The following is a 22,162-nucleotide window of genomic DNA, read 5'->3' as shown; positions in this document are numbered from 1 at the left end:
CGCGGGCATTTGACCGGTATTATTGGTGTTTTAAACATCAGAACTATTCCTATAAATAATCGAGAACTCTAGAACTCTTATGGATACTACTAGAACTCAAAAAAAAATTGAAATTTTTCAAGGATGGGGGGCCAACTTCACAGAGGTGTCAGATTAAACCGATTTAATTTCACTATTTTGAGGTCAAATTTTTTCAAAAGAATGATGAGATTTCTAAGCCATCAAACGTTTAAGCAGATTGCTTAAAAATTGTTACTAAGCAACTATAGAGCAGGCTCAACACATTACCCTCCTTTTGACCTGTTCATAGTCAGGTAATCAGGAAAAGTTTTCTCATAAGTATGGCTGGAACCCTAACATTAGGCAAGTACCTTTCTCTTATTGATAGAAATTTTATCTTTAGACTCTAATTGTGCTCTAAAGGGACTTTAATTGTACATACTCCAAATTTGCAAGTTGATTTTTTAATTTGAAGACCACGTTGCTCAATTCATCTCTGTGGTGCCTAAGCTGTTCTGCTCTCTCATATTCTAAATCGAGCCTCTGCTGTAAAGTATAGTAATTATTACTTCTCTTGTTAGAGATGTCTCTCATTTCCTCAATTATAGCCTTTTCTTTGGAAGAACACTTTCCAAACATGGATACTGTAATATAATGAAAATATGTAATGAAAATAAATTGTTAACATTGATAAAGAAAAACGTAATGAAGTTGATACAGAACTTCCTGAAGAATAAAAACTGGCTCTTAATATTAGTTTCCTGTAAGATTCTAAAACTTTAAGAACTATCATTGTAACATTTTTTTTTTATGACCTCCTTCCTGGTCAATACTGACATACAAGGAGTTTTCTACCGGTTACCACCTTGTTCTAATCATGGTAGGGGGTCAAGTTTTCATTTCATGGAACTGCCACAGAAATAAAAGTCGACCCTCCAGGCTGGATTTGAACCGGTTTTTTAACTCGCTCGGCTACGAATGGCCCTACTATCAATGCAACCGGTGAACTTCCATCAATATTTTACCGTATGAACAGATTGATGAATTCAAAAACATTAATTATAGATAGATAGAAAAAAATTCTCCGACCGTATGCCACACAGGAGTAACTGATGAAAAAAAAAAGTATTTGTTGAAAATTTACAACTTTGGCCAATGTGGGCTTTCAAAGACAGATTCATATCCAAAAGAGAGGTAGAATTTTCCGATCCACTAGCATGTATTTTTTCTCACTGCCTTCCAAGGAGGAGGAGGTGAATCCATTTCGGGTTAGTATTGATTTTTTTTTCTAAGCCCCACGGGTGCGTGGAGTTGATATTAGGGGATGATGAGCAACAGGTTGAAGGAACCTCTTTTACTGCATTGAGAATGGATTTGACGTGGGGACTGAAGAATGGGATATTTCGGAAAATAGAATAAAATCTGATCCTGTGCTATGGTAACAGGGCTCACCAGTTTTCTTGAGTCAGGAGTAAGTTAGTTATCCTCATTCTAGACTCAGACTGTTTATATATGTTTTCTTGAGTCAGGAGTAAGTTAGTTATCCTCATTCTGTTGACTGAGACTATTTATATATGTTTTTCAGCTTTTTAGCCATCCTTTTCGAGTCACTATCCTGAATAAGGAGTTTGTACATTACTAGAGGCTGTCAAAGAATTTAATCTGTCTCCTTGAGATTGATTCTGTGTATCTTTAGCTAGATCGAGTGTCGTGTGTATGTGGTCTGTTATGGCTTGTTGAAATGATATATACCTGATGATACCTCTGAGTAGCATACTGACTGCTCTGAAACTGTTTAGGGTTTCTAGGTGAGCTGTTATGTTGGTTAGCATAGGTGCTCCATGGAGTGGGGCTGCCCTGAGTACACTCTCGTAAATCATTAATTTGAGGCAGAGAGAAAGATTAGGAGAAGTTAGCAGGTGATTAAGCCTGTAAGCTTTGGTCCTAACTAGCTTGATTTTATTGCAGTGGCCATACAGCTTTCTCTGCACTTTCTGAGCAACTATAAATGGATGTCGTCAACATAAGCTGCTTTTTTATTTTGCTCCAAAAGTTTCAGTTGTATTTATTGAAAACAGTACTGAGGATAGCACAGGTGAATGAGATGTCTCCAGTAACCTCGCCGACTCATACCCTCAATCAGTGGTGCTGCAGGAATGATCACAATAACATGTACAGCTGCTCATGAATTCATTGTCCCGTAGTTCTTTTTCCTATTGACAATTAAAGTTTAGACCATTGAGAGTTATTGCATGTAAGACAGCAGCTTTTAATGGATCAGAAAACTCTGATATTTGTGACTTTTTTGATTCAAAACATTTATGAATACAAAAATATATTAAATAATTATACATGAGCTAATTTAAAGTAATTTAACAAGAAATTAATACAAATAATAGTGCAATGATTGTATGTTGAATCGTGGTTCATGTCTTGTCCACTAGATTGGGCAGTAATGGTTCTCCTAGTTTTATATGGCTCTAACAGCAGCTCCCAGAAGTTCCTAGTAGAAGGAGCTGCTATAATCTTTTAGCATCAAAGTAGCAAGTAGGTGGCATAGGACCTGAGGAGGGAATTAGAACCTAAGACAATGGACTGAGATATTACTGCACTTAACCTTTATTTATTTACATTTGTCCAAGCACTGATCCCGCCTAGATTTAACTGAAATTGGCATTTGTAACAGATACCTCAGAAGAAGGAAAGGATAAATACTGGAAGATTATTGATTGACCGTGTGTAAAGATGAAAGGAATATGGTCCGGGTGCGGTCAAAAAAACTCAAATAGTAGAATTATACTATTTTATTGAGCCAACGTTTCGCCCCACGTTGCAGGGCTTAAAGGATAAATAGATTCAGGATTCTTAAGCCTATAGGTAGTTGGAACAGTGGTGGATTGAATTGGGAAGATCTTATTTTTAACATCAGCAGAATGCATATAGCTGACGACTTTGAGAAGACAAGATTGTGTGGAGTAACCAGACTAAAAACCAGATTGGAGAGGTTTCAACTCTTTCAGAAAATTTAATCTTTGTGGTTCAAATATCTCTTCTAGATGATTACAAAGATTAGAGAGGATGGAGATCATAGTGTAGCGACACGACCATCTGCTATACTCTAACTACTAGCCACCAAAACCATTATAAGCCAACAGGATGAGCCTAGCTGCTGCAATGTGAACTACTACAGTCATCACACAGGCATTGTATATTGATGTATATATTCTATCTTGTAAATAATTTAACTTGACTTGTATATAGTCATGTATTATATTATTATATTTTTACATGTACTATTTGAATCATCAAAGTTTAATTGAATATTCTGATCCACCTAAGGTCTAAAAGCTAAGGTCTTACAGACAGCACTTCTCGTTGGCATTTAATATCCCAGAGAGTTGACTAACCATAAAATTTGCAGACCTTAGTGTAATTTCCCCATCTGGGATTTTTCCTCCTTAGGAGGCAGTTAGTAACAATATACATAGTGCCCTGTTAGGAGGCAGTTAGTAACAATATACATAGTGCCCTGTTAGGAGGCAGTTAGTAACAATATACACTGTGCCCTGTTAGGAGGCAGTTAGTAACAATATACATAGTGCCCTGTTAGGAGGCAGTTAGTAACAATATACACTGTGCCCTGTTAGGAGGCAGTTAGTAACAATATATGTAGTGCCCTGTTAGGAGGCAGTTAGTAACAATATACACAGTGCCCTGTTAGAAGGCAGTTAGTAACAATGTACATAGTGCCTTCTTAGGAGGCATATTCCATCCTTATAATAGGAATTCCATCTAACTTTCCAGATGAAAAAGGTCTGTAGGTGAGATCATTCGAGTATTGATTATAGAATATCGCTAATCTATTGACAATAAATTGTTCGATAGAAGCTATCAATTTGGTTTCTATAAATAATAATCTGTTTATAATATCCATTGTTACAATAATCGGTACTTAATTATAATATCCATTGTATGTTGGTTCCATAATCGAAAAGTCATAATTAAATAATAAACTTACAAGTTTTAAGCATGTCTTGGCAATCAGCCTCCAACACGTCTGCACCATTTATAAGTGAGAAACATATGTCTGACACCGTTTGCTTTTTTGCTGATTGGTCTGTTTTATCATTTATACACAAGTTGAGGGCATTGCTCAATATTTTGGCGGATGGTCTGAGAGCATTTAAAATATTAAAGATTTCTTTTGGAATCATGCCATTCGCTTCCTAGAATAAAAATTAATGAACCAGATGAAAGATTATAACATGATATTGAATTGTTTTAATTAAAAAAAAAACTAATTGAATTCTCCAGCAGGATTGTCATCTATCCCGTGTTTCCTGGAATAGCCATGTTTTTCACAGACTGATCCATATTCAGCCATCCTTCATCAAGAGATGTTATTTGTAGTCGAAAAGATTTGTTTAAAATGCTGGTTACATTACTGGACGACTATGAGAGATTTTTTGAAAAGCAAGAAAATAGCCTTAAACTGGTTTCGAGTTTTTTTTTTTTTTTTATATATATAATTATACTAAATTGTTTTACTAACTATTTTTAGTTTCTTGGTTCTATTTATCACTCACTTGGTAAGAAAAAAAAAAGCAAGGTTTTTTATTCAGTACATGACTTGAGCATTAATTTATCTATATAGTACTTTTAGTTTCCTAATAAGATACCTGTGCAAAGTTTCATGAAAATCACCAGAACTGTGATTCCAACCAAAGTGCAGGTTTTATTTACCCAATAAACTGCTTCTAGTTGCTAATGAGAAACATGTGTACGAAGTTTCAAGAACATTAGTCCAGTAAACACTAATGACTTTGAAAGTTAAAAGCTGCCTTGAGTACTTTGAAGAAAAAGAATTCTCAACAATTAGAGTCAAAATAAGGGTTTAAAAGAAAATTAAATATTGAATATTACCTTAAATGAACATTTTATCCTCTCTTTGAAGTTTATATCAATCTTTTTATTGTGATTAGTATTAATACTGTAATCGAAACCTTCTTTATTACCTTGAGATTCTGTAACAGTATATTTCGGCATTGTTTATTCATTATAACAACATATATATATACATATATACAGGACAAAAGATATAATACAGAGTACAGATCGAATACAACAAATAACTAACAAAAAGATTTAGCTATAAAGATACATAGATATAAGATAAAAGACATAAAGGTATAGAAAATTATAAAGATATAGCAAAATAAAATGAAATAGTGATTACTATCTACATTGAAATACTAATCAATATCTATATAAAAATTTATAACTAAATTTGTATACAAAACATTGTTTGATTCTTTTGTTAATTATCATTATTTTATTATTATTATTATAAGACATATTATGATTTATGATATGTTGGAGAATTTATTTTTTGTTCCCTTTTTACATTTGTGTTTCTAATTTTAATTTAGAACTCGTAAATATGTATAGGAAAATTGATTGCCGTTTCTTGTTAATTATCTTTATTTTATTTGTCTTAACATTTAATTTTATTAGAAGTTAGTTGCCTTAGGTTTATGATATAATACTTCAATGGTTTTGTTTTGTTTGCTGCCATTTTGTTAATTTAATTTTTTTTTTAACTTTGTGTTTCTTATTTTCATTTAGAACATGTAAATATGTATAGGAACATCAATTGCTCTTTATTGTTAATTATCTTTATTTTATTTTTCTTTATCATTTAATTTCATAAGAAGCAAGTTACTTTATGATTTACGATGAGATAGTTTGATGGTTTTATTTTATTTGTTGCTTTTTGTTGATTCAATTTGTTTTTACATTTAACACAAAACATTATTATATTATTCTATGTCTATAATACCAATTTAAATTTTGTACTTATAAAAAACATAAGAGGCATTTCTGATCTTTAGTTTAACATGTTAAAGTGTGTTAAATGGAGAAATATTTCCTTCTTTTAGCACGATATAACATTTAACATGATTGAGAGTTTGTTAACAGGTTTGCTAAATGGAGACCGACCTCATGCAACAGACCAGCTGAGCTCGACACCATTTTGTTTGTTGTTTTGATTGGTTAGTTGTTGAACCTGTGTTCATTTTATGTTTGTTTTGTTTTGAATGTTTTTTAAACTCTAATTAAGCAATGGATAAAAATAATAATAAAGTATAACAAAAAAATTAGGGGAGGAAACCAGGATTAAGTGAAATTAACAATTAAATTAATTAAGTCAAATTAACCTATAAAACAATAGGGAATACTATCAATTTATTAATAATCTTGCCTATAAATTTATAGTTTAAGTATACTAATTTATTAGTAATAATGTTGTTTATAATTGTTAATAATGAGCGTATAATAAAAGCCGTTATATAATAGATTTCCCTTGAAGAAGGTCAGGTCGGCCGTAACATTGGACATTTAGAGTGATTTGAGTGTTGAGACTTAATTTGATACAATTTATTTTATTTAAATAAATAATATTATTATTAAATAAAATGTTGAAGCTACCTTTGGTTTGAAGAGTAGTTCTTTCAGAGTTATCTAATTGTTCTGTAAGATGCTGGGAATTATTTAACTGTGTTCCATCAAAGGCTACCGTTTGACAATTGATACTTGATTTTGCTTCGCCGGTTATCTCAGTTTGACATTCCATACTAGACTTTGCAATATTTATTTTTTTCATTACTTCATTATATTTATTATTAAGTTGTAAAAGCTCAGCTTCGTGGACCTTCTTTAAGCACTTGTATTGCTTCTTAAATTTCTTTTTAAGATTAATTAATTGTATCTTGATCTTGTCATTGAACATGGAATCTTCCTTTTTCTTCTGGGCTATGATTTTACCAACTTCTTCTTTTAGTTCTTTTATTTCTTTGTTCAGTTCATCTTCTTCAATTTCTTTGATCTTCACTAAAGCTTCGTAATGTGATTTTTGTTTTTCAATTTCCTCTTTGTGCACCTCTTCTAGTTCATATCTGTTAATGTGATCCTTGCATTTTTCTTGATGGGATACCTTTAGTTCTTCTAATTCCATATTATGAAGAGATTGTTTATTTACCAAGTCTTTCTCATAGGCTTCTGTTATTTTAATTAAAATGTTCTTGAACTGTTTTTCAATCTCTTCCTTCTCTAAAGCTTTGTCCTTCTGCAAAACCTGTATAATGTTTTCGTAATGATTCCGCATATCACTCAAAGTACCATCTTCTCCTATTAAATCTGTTTGAGCAAAGACTGATAAAGTTTGAGGTGGGTGATTTTCTTTTTGGGGAACATATAATATATTCGCTAACCTTTCTTTTAAATTTTCTATTGTACTTGAAAGAGAGACATTTTCAGTTATGAGTTTTTTAATTTCAGCTTTTAAATCAGAAATCTCTTTTTCTTTGTCCCTGAACAGAAGGTTGGTTTGTGTGCTGACTACATTCGATTTTCCTCTTTTTTCAAATTGCTTAATTATTCTTACAAGGATGCATTCAACTTTTTTAAACTTATTTCTTTGATCATACTGTTCCTTATTCTTCATTTCTAAGGATATTTGCAAGTTTTTATTCATTGATTTTTCCATTTGGAGTTGATCTTTCATATAGTCTACTTCCTTCTTGACTTCTGAGCCATAAGCTTGTAGTTGTAATAGTGTTCCGTCGTAGTCCTGATTCAGTTTTTCAGATAATTTCAGTTTATTTCTTAGTTTAAGTATAGTATATTTGATTCTCTTAATATTATTTTTGAGTTGATAAATGGTTTTCTTTAGATACTTTCTATGGGAAGAATTTCTCTGCATAAGATTTGAAACATATTCCCTGGAAACTGTTTCCCGAAGTAGTTTTTCTTTTAAATCTTTCTCTTCTTTCAGATGGGACTCTAGCATCTCACTGTGAGATAATATTTTATTAGATGCTGTGACTACCATTTCTTCAGTCGGTATGACAGATGATTCTTCTGTATGTTCAAATTTTAACATACATTGATTTTCTATATTATTTAGATGTTCAAAAATTTTTTCAGCTCTCAGAAGCTTCTCTTGTACAATCTTGAAATGCTCCATTTTCTCACTTAAAGCTCCTTGCAACTTCGATATCTGAATGGTCAGAGTTTTTACTGTTTGTTTCTCCTTTATATACTTTATTGATGTATGTTTTAGCTCATTTTCTAACAATGTAATGTGTTCATTTTCGACTATTTCATCTTTCTGCGGTTCATTACATAGATAATCTTCTAGACACTTAATTTTTTCTTCTTTGTATTTTAGAAGAGACTCGAGAACTTTTACATACATGTTGTATTCATGGGTTGTCGAATCTAGAGTGGCTAGAAACATTTCACTCGTTGATTCCCTCAATCCTTTTTCAATTTCTATTTCATACAAAGATTTATTCAGTAATGAATAATTCAGGTCTATTTCATTTCTAAGGAATTTCATTTCCTCATTTACTGTGACTAGTTTCTCATGCATAGAGGAAATTTCTCTTTCTTTAGTACTCTTCTCTGCCATTGAAGTAATGATCTTTTTTTCGAGCGAGTGGTTGACTGAATCAACTCGAAGGAAAGATTCTTTCAAGGCCTCTATAACTGCATTTAGCTCAGCTATTTCAGTCTGTGATTTTTCATAAGCGAAATAATACCTGTCTGGAAGCCAAACTTCAACAGATTTATGCTCGATATAGAATATTTCGTTTTGGATACACTTGTCTACTCCTTTGAAGTCAGTCTGTGAATGGGAATCATAGATTTCATAGAGTGGGTATTGTATTCTATCTCCAATTATTTCTCCTTTTAATTGGTCAACAATTCTTCTCATTGTTGGAATGAAAGAAACAGCACCATGCCAATCTGTTTCGATCATTTCTTCAGTCGACTTCAAAATATTCAATAACTGAGCGAATTGCACTATAGAGGAAGCAGATTGAGGGAAAATGGATAGTTTACGGATTAGAAGATCTTTGTCATCAATTTCTGCTTTGCATAGTTCTAATTCAGATATAAGTTTCTTGGAGCAAGAGACGACTATGTTGAATTGTTTTTTGTAATTCTGCATGTTTTCAGTTAAAGCACAGTTTGAAAGCCTGAAATGATCTCTAATATTTTCTAATTCGCGAATGAGTAATTCTGAACAATGTAGTTTATCTTCTAATTCTTCTACTTTAATTATCTTTTCATGTAATGCTAATTTAAGAGAGGTGATGTGTTTTCCTGTAACACCCTAGAAAAAATAAAAAGATAGGTGAGTAAAATAAACGCATTAAATTTGGTTATTTATTTTACACCATAAACAAAATCATTCGTTCTAAATTCAGGCATCATTCATTCAATCATTTTGACTTGACAGATATTTGTCATGCTAGTAATATCATAATTATGTGAAAGTGGAATCAATTGTGGCATTGCTTGTTTACACGATAGTTAATCTAACCTCACTGATAAATAGAAAACAAGATAGTTTTAAAAATAAAAACTAAGCAGTAATTGCTATTGTAAAATTTCTTGAAAACAATTAAAGCGTTCCCATTGAAAAAGAGGTAAATGCCAACATTTATTTCTTTTCACTAATACATTGGTTTATTCCAAGACCAATAGCTTGGAAAAGATGGTTGAATCACTTGGATAAGAACAACTAAACCAAACTGGCCAAGGCGTTATTTTTGGAACAAACCACTGTATTAGTATGAAATAACTTTTGGAAATTTTGGCATTGATATACTAATAATTATATACAATTAATATATTCATATACCACTCATATTCATATATCAGTTGTTGTTAAAATATATGTTTGTTAAGCTAAGGTTATCAAAGTTAATCATGTCATATGTACCATGTTTGTAATTTATTTTAATAGGGAATGCTTTGATTAAAAACAGTTTCTGAGCCGACGGGTGCAGGTTACGTTAGACAGGCACTTCGGTACCTCCTAACATGGTTTGAGGTCGCCTGCTATAAGATATTGTTTTATTCTAACCTATAGTCTTTTTATAATTAAAGGTGAATACTACTTAATAAGATTTCTTACATCTTTAGCAACAACACTGGACGTCAATCGTTGCAATTGAACCACCAATTCTTGGATTGTCATTTCTTTTTCTTCCAAGAATGAGATGAGACAGGCAATTTTCTCTTCCCTCATCTGCAACCTCTCCCTTAGAACCTCTTTGTCCACTGTGGCATTTGATATCACCAGCTCACGAGATTCCAGAGTATCAACTTTACTTTTTAGGGATTTAATTTCATTCTGAAGTTGTGTATTATTCCATTCCATTTCCTTAAAGAGTAGCCTGATTTGGTCATATTCATCTTTGAGCTGTTCATTACATGATCTCAAGTTCTCGTACTGAAAAAAAGTTTTAATAATTTTTTTATTTGAATGGATTGACACCTCTTTTTTTTTGTAAACACGTATAATTTACATATAAGGGACTATTTCCCTCAAAAGAGAATAAATAGTATGATATATTTTTGGTCAACACTTTTAAAGAAGTACCATCATCATAAAAAAGGGAAAAGAAAAAAGTAAAAAATAATTTAATTTAAAAAAAAAAAGAAAAGACTAACTGTGGTGGCAGTGGGGGTTCAAAAATAAACTTACCAAGACTGCTGACCAGTATTAAATAAATGAAATAAAATAGGAATAAATAAGCTTTTATTTAGAGGCTAGTTGTTAACAGAAATAGTTCCAAATAGTAGCTTGAAAATCAAAACAAAGGATACATCTCCAGGTTATGCAAAACTTAATAAAAAAACTTTTAAAAAAAATAAAATATTTATTACAGGTACTATTTAAAAGAAAATTTTAGTGCAAAAAAAAAAAATTAAATATCATTAAATTAACAAAAAAAAAAAGAGTTTATGTTTTGGAGTCTTGAACTCACGATTTCACTTACTAATGTCAGTGTAACTTACTTAAAACTTAGATTATGTCTAATGGTGGGGACTTGGTCTCTATAGCTACATACAAGGACTTGGTTCCAAGAATTTACTAGGATTATCCGAAATACTCGCTTTGTATGCGGACTTAATTCCTATGCTGTATTCAATACAACAATTTACTATAAATACATATGTGAATTATAAAAGTATATATATGTACGTTTATAACAAATAAAAAAGAAATAATTTTTTTTCTTTAGTACGGTGGCCACAACAATAGACCTTATCTGTTTTTAAATGACGGAATGATACTATACATCTCCTTAAACATATTGGTGAGTTGTTAATGAGGTTGTCTAGAAATAATGAAACTTGTTTAGTCGGTGCCTTCTACTACATCTAGCAAGTATATTTGGTCCTCTGCATTTGTGCATTAAACATAGAGAAAGTATATTAATGTATTTATAGAAGAGCCTTCAATTTTATTTTGTGTTGAATATTAGTTCCTTCTAAACCAGGAACAGCTATTATATCTTAACCAAATAAAATAAAAAAATACCCCTGTTATTTTATACCTATGTTTTTTTCTTTTTTGTAACTATAGTGTTTGTATCTTTTTTAGCCCTGACGAAGAACTGCAACGTGGGGCGAAACGTTGGCTCAATAAAATAGTATTATTATCTACTATTTGAGTTTTTTTTTACCACACCTGGACCATATTCCATTCATCAAAAATAAAAAAAATTAAATGGCTGCAAGGAGAGAATATTAAGTATGTAACTTGAAAACTGAATTGAGGATAATTCCTATCCTTATGATCTATTGTCAGTATAAAATAAAATAAAAATATTTTTTCTTCACTTACAATTAATATGAATAAGCATTCTCTACATTTGGGTATGATGAGTAAGGCAGTGGGTTCCGATTTCCCAGAACCACATTTCAAACTGGTTTGTGGGAGGTAATTATTTATTCTGTTATATCACCTTAAGGGAGACCCCCCCCGGGATCCAGTCTTAATAAAGTAGCTACTCATAATTAGGATAAAATCTGGTAGTTGAGCATCATCTTGACCAAATCAATTCCACAACTATAGGTTTAAAAACAGTATTTCCTTTTCAAATAATGAAGAAGTACTTAATGGATTCTAGTTATACAGGGTTTTTATCTCTACCTTGGGTAGTTGAAACCGTTTAGAAGGATTATGTGCAAAATTAGTAATTCATTATTGATATAAATCATTAGAAAACTAATCTTTATCTTAGAGATAAAGGATACTACATATTTTTTTTAGTTAAGTAAGTATACTTTTATTCTGAGACAAAAATCTGTTAGAATAGTTCTTACTTAAACTCTGAGTTAAAGAAACAAATACTAGTAAAAAAAAGATAAGTATTTTCATGCCTCAAAAAAATCACCTTGAATTTATATTCCTTATAAATTTCCAATTGTGAATTCAAGTGGTTTATTTCTTCCTCAGCATTCGAAACCCGTTTATGAACATCACCTCTTAATTCTGCTCTAAGTTTTATGTTTTCATCTTTCAGACCATGCAGGAAACACAGTTCTTCTTGCACTTCGCCAACTAGAGTCCGCAGGTTATCGATCTCTTGCTGATATTCCTGTGAAGCCTTTTCCAGTTGCTCCTAAAAATTATATTAGGTTTTTATGTTTGTTTAGCAAGTGGGGAGCAATAAACATAGTCATATTTTCTAATAAAACTAATTATTTTGTAATTTTATTATAAAGTTTTTATTTTATTCTTTTAATGATGTATATTTTGGGGTTACTATGGTGATTTATGGAAACTATATTAAATAGTCAGTTCATTTCATTCGGTTACAGGCTATTTCAGTGGTTCTCAAACAATGAAGCCGCTTTCTCAAAATATTACACACACAAAAAAAATACATAATAATAAAAATGCAATAAATTATTGCATTCCAGCATTTATATCACACTATATTTTTTTTTTAGCATTTTCTTCTTTACTTCGTTACCATCTTCTGGACAGAAATATGCTCTAGAAATTGTTAAGGAAATGTTTACGCTAACAAATGGCACCAGTCTTTCAGTGTTACCATAGCTCTGGACAGAATTAAGCTTTAGACATTGTTAAGGAATTGTTTACGCTAAACAAATGGAACCAGTCTTTCAGTTCAGCATTACAGATGGCACCAGTCTTTCAGTGTTACCATAGCTCTGGACAGAAATATGCTTTAGACATTGTTAAGGAAATGTTTACGCTAACAAAGGGCACCAGTCTTTCAGCATTACCATAGCTCTGGACAGAAATATGCTTTAGACATTGTTAAGGAAATGTTTATGCTAACATAGGAGACTGGTGCCCTTGTCTCCTATTCTAGCATAACAAGCATGAGAAGAATTAGTCCTTAAAACTTGTAACTGTTAGTAAAGAAGGGTGAAGGATGTTGAGATAACAACTCCCAAAAATACTTGTTGACTAATGAGACATTCTCCTAGAGCACTAAAGAAATTCAAAGGGAGCCTACCTCCTTACCTTGACAGACAAATGTTACCTTACTTAATGTCTCATGGAAAATATTGACATTGAGATGTGTTTTAATAATAAATTTATTCGGATTCATCCAGAAGGTCTCTTTGAACTAGTTTTACACTATAATGTATACAATAATTTGGTATTTATAGATTAACAAAATTGTATACAATATAATAAAGATAAATACAATATAATAATTAATTAACTGATCTCGATTGAAATGTTATGACAGGGCATTAACATGCTGGGCATGTTTCTATGCCTGATGTTAGCTTTTGCATACAACCCTGAACCGTTACATATTTAAATAAAATAAATAAAAGTGGTATTTTATGAGATATAAGAATGGTTCATTTATTTACATAACAGGGATTAATCTTTCATTATTACCTGAACTGAGGTTCAATAGAACCTTTCCTGTTATATTGTTCGGTACATGTGCACTGGGAATAAACTTTTTTCACCACAGTATCCTTTTTGGGGTTAAATAATTAGTAGGACCCTTGTGAGGCTATAAAAAATGTCTACCGTTATCCTCAAAGCGGTTGCACAGGCAAGAAAAGAGGAAACAGTGTAATGTAAATGCTGAAATGCCTTATATATTTGCTATTTTAATTTTTTCCGTTATATTTTTTTATTTTGTGAAATATTTTGAGAGAGTGGCTTCATTATTTGAGAAGTGCTGCAATAACCTATCACCGACTGAAAGGAACTCACATGATTTTTTCTATGATTCATCGTTCAGTAAAAACATTATAAACAAGTAATATGAGAGTGAATATTTTAGTGTGATTTAATAATTATATTAATATTATGTATAATATTATTATATTACAATTAAAAACTTTTTAATTATACCTTTTGGGAATTCAACTGGCTTATTTTGGCATTAGCTTCAGCCAGCTTGGCTTTTGACCTGTCAGATTGAGGTCTTAAGCATTTCTAGAGAAAAAAAAAATTGTAAAATAAATGAAAATGGAATATAAATTACTGTTATCAATATTTTAAATCAATCATTTACCTAAAAATATCAATAAAAGTATTCCTAATTCTGTTAAATTAGGCAAGATTATACTAGATTTTTTGTGTTTTACTTATTTATGTATTATTACTGACAGTACCTCCGACCATCTTCTAAAAATTGAATCTATAAACACCTCACTTTAAAATATTAAATATATTTTCATAAAAAATACATTATATCATACTGTATATTTTCATATTTTTCTTGTTATATTGTTTTATTTTAATTTTAACACCGTCCTTTGTTATACCTTATAAGTATAACACCTTGTTTATACTTAGCCCTAAAATCCAGGCTGAAACGTTGGCTCAATAAAACATGCATCAATTATTTGTGTTCTTCAAACCTGACTGCACCCTCCTCACCAACCATCTTCTCTTCTATCTTCTACATATTAAATTATAGATTTTTACTAAACTCTTTTTTTTTTTTTTTATTAATGATTGTGAAGATTTGTCACCAATTCCTATTTGGTCCAAATTCCAATAAAATTTTAATTATTATAAGATTAACTTGATAAATTTAACTCATAAAAATTTACATTGATAAGTAGAAAAGAAAATAATAAAGAAAAAATGACAGGAAACAAAGAAACACATAAAGTTAAATAAAGAAAAAATCTTATAACTTTCACTTTCCTAAATTCTGATTTTTTGTTTTTGTAAAAAACATTGGAATGATGTTTTGCTTGCCTTTCATTTGTTAGAAATGAGGATTCTTCTTCAGGTGCTGCCCATAGTTCTTCTTCTCTTTCTTTTCTATATTTCTTGAATCTGAAAAGAATGTGGTGTCGATTTTCGGGAGGTTTGCATAATTCACAATTTCTATCTTTTGATTTTTATGAGGTTGAGGTATTTGCTAGTGCATCCATGATTAGTTTATAGCACATATTTTAGACTGAGTCCTGGATTCGGACAAAACCAAGGTACCAGGCTTACTGTTTGCTGGACTTGATAATAATTTCTTCCTTTTGAGATTCCCATTCATAGCGCTCTTGCTATTCCTTTATTGCTTCTTTCTACAAGAATTTTAAGAGATCCGGCATAGGGAGGGACTTAAACAGTTCTCGTTTGCAGTTAGACTTACGCTTGCAGCTCTGTCAGCAGCCTCGTTACTAGACAAAGCTATGTGACTAAGAACCCGTTGAATTTGTAGCTGTTGGAGCAACCTGAACTTTGAATAAAACAAGTCGTTTCTCAAACAAACATTATATTGACTCAAACAACTATTCATTTACTGCCTCAGATATCAAGAGGTATATGTCTGTTCTGTGGACATTGTGTTCTTTTTTTTACCAATTTAGCATTTTTATTTAACTCCCTGACCAATTGTAAGGGGAGTTATATGATTTTTATAAATATTCAGTACACTTATTATTTAGAAGAAAACATTAGTTCAAACAGCTCTCTTGTGAAGTTACGAGAATCTGATGTAATGTCTTTTAACTCTAAAGTACATTTATTTAAATATATTATATTTGTAATTTATCGAAAAATTACCAGTTGCTCTGCTGAAATTGCTTTTCTAACAAGTGATTTCAGCTTGGTTACTTTAGTCCCAAATGAACTTCTTCTCTTTTTTGGAGGTATTGGTGGCAAGCACTCATCGCCGGAGGAGCTTGATCCATTGGATATCTATAAAGAAGATTACAAAGATATTATTAAAAAGTACTACCTATTATTAGGTATTATTATATTATGTGAATAGAAAATTAAAAAATGTAATAATGTGGAAAAATTTTGAGCAGCGTTTGCCTGGGTACATAATTTTAAGTTAAATAACACAATAATATTTCAAATTTATAAATGCTCAAATGTTAAAAAACATAGAACAATAATATAATGTTTTCAACAAATATATTTGTTCTATTTTTGGACATTTTGGGGATAATGTGTCCTTCATAACAAAATATAATTCATTGGTGGTCTCAAAATTACCTAATACATATACAATTTTATACAGTTGGTTAGTTTCATTTATAGAAATAAATAAAGCAAATAATAAATAAATAAAAGAGTATTTTAACATCATATTATACTTACTTAATATGATAATATCATCACCATTAAATATTCAAAATTTGTGAGAACTTAATGAAATTCTCATTTGAAAATAATTGTGTAAATTAATAGGATAACAACCATGTTAAAATGAAAATGAAAACAAGATAAATATGATAACAAACAGAATGAAAACATAAGAGATGACAAAAAGTATAAAAATCAGACTAGTACATATATGTGAATAATGAAATAAAGTGACAAAGAACACTTTATAATGAATAGCTTGAAAATATATAAGTAAAATAACACAATTAAAGAACTAAAATTTTAAATATATTTTAACAATAAATATATTATATAATACTACCTATCGTTATATTGTTTTTATTTTTATTTTAACATTGTTATTATCTTGTTCGTACTTAGTCGTAAAATCTAGGCTGAAAAAGATATAAAGAAAAAATATATATATAACAAAATAAAAACAGATAGGAATTTTAAGTTTGACAATTTATTTATTGGCATTAGATGGTTTTTACTTATTGAGTAAGTATAATATAATTTCAAAATACTCTTTTATTAATTAATTATTTGCTCTATACACTTCCATAAGTGAAATTAACAAATTGTAGATGTATCAGGTAATTTTGAAACTAACAGTGACTGTATTGTGCTGAGGAGGGGGATACAGTATCCCTGAAACATCCAAAAATAGAACAAATATTTGGGTTGAAAACATTATATTTTGTTCCAAGTTTTTTGAGCTTTGGGCATCTAAAAAAATATAGGCCATATAATAAAATAAATTAAAACAATAAAAATTACAATAAATAATATAAGAAAATGAGATAAAAAAAAAATACATGTCTATACAAGCTTGCATGAGCATTTATTGTCTTGAAATAACTCGAATGATAAAGGGGGTTTTCAAAGGAATCAATTCTATAGGAAGGTATGTACAAATCGGCGGGTTGATAGCTTGTATTTCGTAGGTTTATGGATAAACACAGGGTGAGGGGATCGACAATACAGGAAGCATTTTTGTTCTTAAGAAGGGATTGTCTTCAGATATTGAGATAGAGCCAACTTAGTATAATTCAGTATAACAGTGAGATATATGAAATTATCCAGGAATGCCGGAAATGAATCTTATGAAACAGTATTATAGTCTTTTCAGTTACATCTCATATTCACCAGACAGCCCTCCATACACTTACTTTGTCAATATAGCTCAATGTCTAAATAAACTCCTAAAAAACTATTTAAACCTCTTACCATCAAATTAATACTCACAAAGTTCCTTTCTACATCACTAGTTGCTAAATGGCTGTCTGTTTGTGTTAAGATTGTTTTTGTCTTGCTCTTTGAAATAACTTAGTAGGAAAGTTCACATATTATAATGCCTAGTAAATATCTTATTCCTTTGATTGTACTTATTTATTGTAGGTGTCTCACATTTTTAAGATTTTGTGAGATGGTATGACACTGCACCATATGAAGGGGCTAGATTCTTTTAACAGATGATTGGAGCAAAGAAGGATAATAAAGACTACTCCAATTTGAGAAATTATTTTATAAATTGACATTCCTATCTGTTTTTAATTTGTTATATATTTCTTTCTAGTTTACACAATTGTTTTCAAATGAGCATTGGATTAATTTATCACAAATGTTTGAATATTTTATGAATTCAATTAGTATTGTTCATTATTTTTATTTTGTAGGTTTCTTTGTTCTAATAATTTATTTTTATGAATTTAACTAGAATATTCTTATAATAAATTGCCATTTTGTATTCTTGGTTGCTAAGGAGATGTCTCAACAAACTCGGCTACAAAAGCTTTTAATTGATATTCTATAAACCTTATCATTTATGGTACAAAAATTCGTCCAAATGCGATGGTAATATTTACTTTTATTCAGCTATGTAGGTAATATACAGTAGTCAAATTTCGAATTCGAGTTGCCAACGTAAATACACGTTTTTAGTTCATCTGGGTCCAAAGAACCAAGTGTCACAAAATGGTCTGTGTGTATGTATATGTGGTCAGCCTAACTCAAAACAGAAAAGTCGTACGAAATTGAAACTACATATTTATGGCGGGAATATACCTGAGATGAAACAGCAACTTTTTCGGTAAATTCATTGGACCGAAACTACACTAAACTTTGGGACTTATGCAGGGTGGAAAGCACCATGTCAGATTTTTACCTTGGCATAAGGTTCAAGAATGGGTTTAACGTGACCCCTCGCATGGAATAACTAGGAAATAAACGGCCTCAGCTGTGTGTGGAGAGACGCTTCTTGCGGTCTCAGGTACAAATAAACCAATGATCGTCCTCAAGGGGGTGGTCCTGCATGGAACCGGAACCTCATACACCGGTAAAAGAACAGGTTGGTAACAATCCAGCGGCTGCACACAGGAGCTCCAAAGCACAGCGCATGTCGAGCAGGTAGTGCCCCTCTCTGTCTCTAGTTGTAAGAAGATATATTGAAATAGTCTTACAAGAGAGAAGGGTGTACAGGTCTGCCGGGAAATCTCTTGATGTGCAAAAAAGAAGGCCGCGGAAAATTAAAAAGGATCGGGAGGATAAAACAGAAAGTGCAACTGGCAGTTGAAAACAAATCAGAAACGGAATAACTTAAGGAATTATTCCCTCACCTTTCTGTCACGTTTAGAAGTAAAATGAGACCTTCAAGACCATTTGGTTGTTCTGTCCTTCACAGGATGTAGTAGAACCAAACGTCATGGTAGAGAAAAGCACATAAACCGTTTATACCACGAGTGCCTAGTCCAAAATACGATGCAGGCCAGTAAGTTTTATAATTTTAATTTTGATATTAAAAAAACAATCAAGTTTTTCTACTGAATTAAAAGTTATTTAAATCCGATCCGAAATCGGTACGACAACCTACTACTAGGATCTCATGTCATCAAGCAGATTCCGCTACTTCGGTCAGTGAAGTACTGCTGTCCTCAAATTTCGTAAAGGCTTACGGTTTAAGTTGCTAGATAGCAGGATCCTCGAACCTTCTCTGAAACTATACACGTATTGAAGCTTCGGGTAGCCTCTTCATCTGGTCCCAAACATTTCTTTGGCAATGAGTTTTCCAGAGTCCTCATTGGGTTACATCCTTGCGACATGCACTGCCGTGGTTTTTGACGATTCTTACGGCAGGCTCATTCAGCGAGAATGACACTTCTCTTTTCATGAGCCTTCTCCATGTTGAACCATTTTTCAGAGGGCCGCAAAAGTGCCTCAGGATTTTTCTCTAAAATGCTTAAAGATCCCTTTCAACAGATTTCGAAAACGCCTATGTTTCTGATCCGTACGTAAGCACTGGTCTAATCAGTATCTTATACAATCTTGTGTTTGAAGCTATCTAAATTGAGTTACTTTCTAGATGTAATCGAAAGTAGCACCCATTGGGTAGTGCTGTATCTAATCTTTTCTCAGCAAAGTGTCATTTATGGAATTACCATATTTGATATTATTATTATTGGTGACAGAGCATAGAGGTCTAAGTCCTCGCGGGAAGTATCAGTTAATACGTCGCACGTTTCTTGACGTGTTTTTTCGTAGGGTGGGTTCGTCACTCCCACGCCTATTTTTTGTGAGTGCCACACATTGGCTAGCGGGCCTCACAAATGACTGGGGAGAGGTTTTAAGTGAATTTTGCATTAATTTATGCTTGAAAAAAGCCCGGGTGGGGTCGGGATTCGATCTGACAACCTACGGGTTGGTAGACTGGCGCGGTACCACACTGCTACCGCTGCCCCCTGGACGAAGGTAACCGCCCACTCTACTGCACAAAAATGACAGTAAAAGGTCATATAAACATATACAACAAGGTTTGTTGACAAGAAAAAATCTGTTTTTTAGATATAAAAATATTATTAAAAAATCGCCAAGTCTATAGAGTATTTGATAAAGCAACTGTACTGTTTCTTACGAAATGATATTAATTGATACTTAGTACCACACAATAAATATTACTTGGCATGGAGTTGTTAAAAAGTGTATCATTGAATAAATGTATTGTCTAATGTATCAATTATAAATAAAGCTTACATGTCTAGAAATGGAATCTAGAAAATATTTCCTTTGCGAGTTCCGATCAAGACTCCAAGCCCGTGGATCTGTATAAGGGCTCACACTTTTCAGTCTTCCTGGAATTTTAAGTTTTATGGCTGATATTAAAGAAAGACCCCCTTTTTTATTGAATACCCTCTCTCTTTGGTGAATATAAGACATATCAAAATCTCTTTTCCTAAACAGTAATGCAGCTACATAATATAGTTATTAGTACAACGACTATTGCAATATGTTTGCTACATCGCAGTTAAGTAAAAACCATCTGTTATTAGTGATAAAAAAAAAAAAAATTATGCCAAGCTCTCTTGGCTAGTATAGCTTCCTCGCAATTTCTGTTAGGTACATAATTACTTACATTTCAACGTTAGTAATTTTGCGTTTGAAAATAAAATCTACAGCACGAACCGTTTTTAATATAGGTGCCCTAAGGAAAATATGTTTTGCGCATGCGTGAGCGAAAGTAGAGTATGAAATTAATAGGGGGCCATTCAGATACTAACCAGCGCAGTCACTGAAAATGTCATCAAAATTACATTAGTAGCAAGTAATAGGTGCTATGTTTGAACATTGGCTTAATAATAGGCAGAAGCAGCTGAACTACATTTGTTTCTTGATATCTAAAACTTAAAACGTGGATAGAGATATTCGATTCTGAGGAGTAAAAAAAAAAAACAACTAAAATACAACATTCTGAACTCATGGTATATTTTTCAATACAATTGTATTGTATTCTTCTGAGAATAGATTCCGGATTAATGATTTGATATTGATTTCGATCAACCGCAGTTGATGTGGAATAATTACTTTAGCAAGACATTTAGATCCAAAGAGATATTTAAATTAATATAATAGATAAGTATTATTAACAAATTAATAAATATCACTGCTTTCCTTAAATAATGACTCATTTAAGAGAAAAAACAAAACATCTTTTTGCTTTTCAACAACTTTGTTAGTTTTTGAACGAACGTATAAGGAATGAAATAGAGAAAATAATCCCAATCCATTATTTTTGGAATACGTACAATTAAAAAATATAGAGAGGTTACATAAAATTGGCCCACTTTGTGAACATTCCCACATTTTACCAGTTGAAGAAGTCTTACAATATTCCTGTGCTAACGGAGGGCACCAGTCTTCAACCCTCTTAGGGGAACAAGCCTGAGAGGAAATAGTCCTCAGAACTTGCAGGATAAAAGAGGGAACGAGTACAAGTGAAATGAAATAACATTATCTGTTCTTGGTCAATATAGTTAGGACTCAATAAGGTTCAGACGCCTTCCTCCAGTGGACTGAGCGCGCTGGGCGGGTTCTTATTAGCTGTCACTTGAGCTCGCGACTACACGTCATTACAAAGACAAAAGGAATGCCTGTTCAAAAATACCTGAAAATGTAAATTAAATATTGAAAGTTTAAGAAAAAAATTAAACTACATGAAAACATTTGAAGGACATTCTCTTTCCTGAATATATATGATCATAATAAAGATGACATCTGTTTATTTTTATACCGAGGAAATCTGGAAATTAAAAAAAAAAATACAAATCTCGAAACGAAAATAAACATGTCAACATTTGGAAGCCTTTTTTTTAAATATATAAATATACTTATAAATTTAAGGCTTTCTCTAGCAATACATCTTTATTTTTTTTTATTTAAATACAAAATCCTGGC

The 22,162-nt window shown here is 31.6% G+C and overlaps 1 protein-coding gene across 3 annotated transcripts in view; it reads right to left on the bottom strand.

The window, feature by feature from the left end:
- The window catches only part of LOC106692664 (putative leucine-rich repeat-containing protein DDB_G0290503), a 30,411-nt gene extending 9,659 nt beyond the window's left edge, over nt 1-20,752 (bottom strand). For 2 of the 3 annotated variants that reach the window (XM_014438745.1, XM_014438747.3), the window contains exons 1-9: nt 20,465-20,752; nt 15,887-16,021; nt 14,222-14,305; nt 12,261-12,488; nt 9,989-10,306; nt 6,490-9,181; nt 4,924-5,024; nt 4,019-4,226; nt 443-644 (exon numbers count right to left, since the gene is read on the bottom strand). In XM_014438745.1, coding sequence (XP_014294231.1) covers nt 443-644; nt 4,019-4,226; nt 4,924-5,024; nt 6,490-9,181; nt 9,989-10,306; nt 12,261-12,488; nt 14,222-14,305; nt 15,887-16,021; nt 20,465-20,647 — 4,151 coding nt within the window. In that variant the 5' untranslated portion in view covers nt 20,648-20,752. The remainder of the gene's footprint in view (nt 1-442; nt 645-4,018; nt 4,227-4,923; nt 5,025-6,489; nt 9,182-9,988; nt 10,307-12,260; nt 12,489-14,221; nt 14,306-15,886; nt 16,022-20,464) is intronic. The other variant, XR_010843383.1, reaches the window with a different exon arrangement.
- Nucleotides 20,753-22,162: the final 1,410 nt, after the last annotated feature.

The sequence above is a fragment of the Halyomorpha halys genome, unplaced genomic scaffold (assembly GCF_000696795.3).
Source record: "Halyomorpha halys isolate HHAL.00 unplaced genomic scaffold, Hhal_1.1 Scaffold65.1, whole genome shotgun sequence".
Classification (NCBI taxonomy): domain Eukaryota; kingdom Metazoa; phylum Arthropoda; class Insecta; order Hemiptera; family Pentatomidae; genus Halyomorpha; species Halyomorpha halys.
Note: the sequence above shows the minus strand (reverse complement) of the source record. Positions and strands in the feature narration are given on the sequence as shown.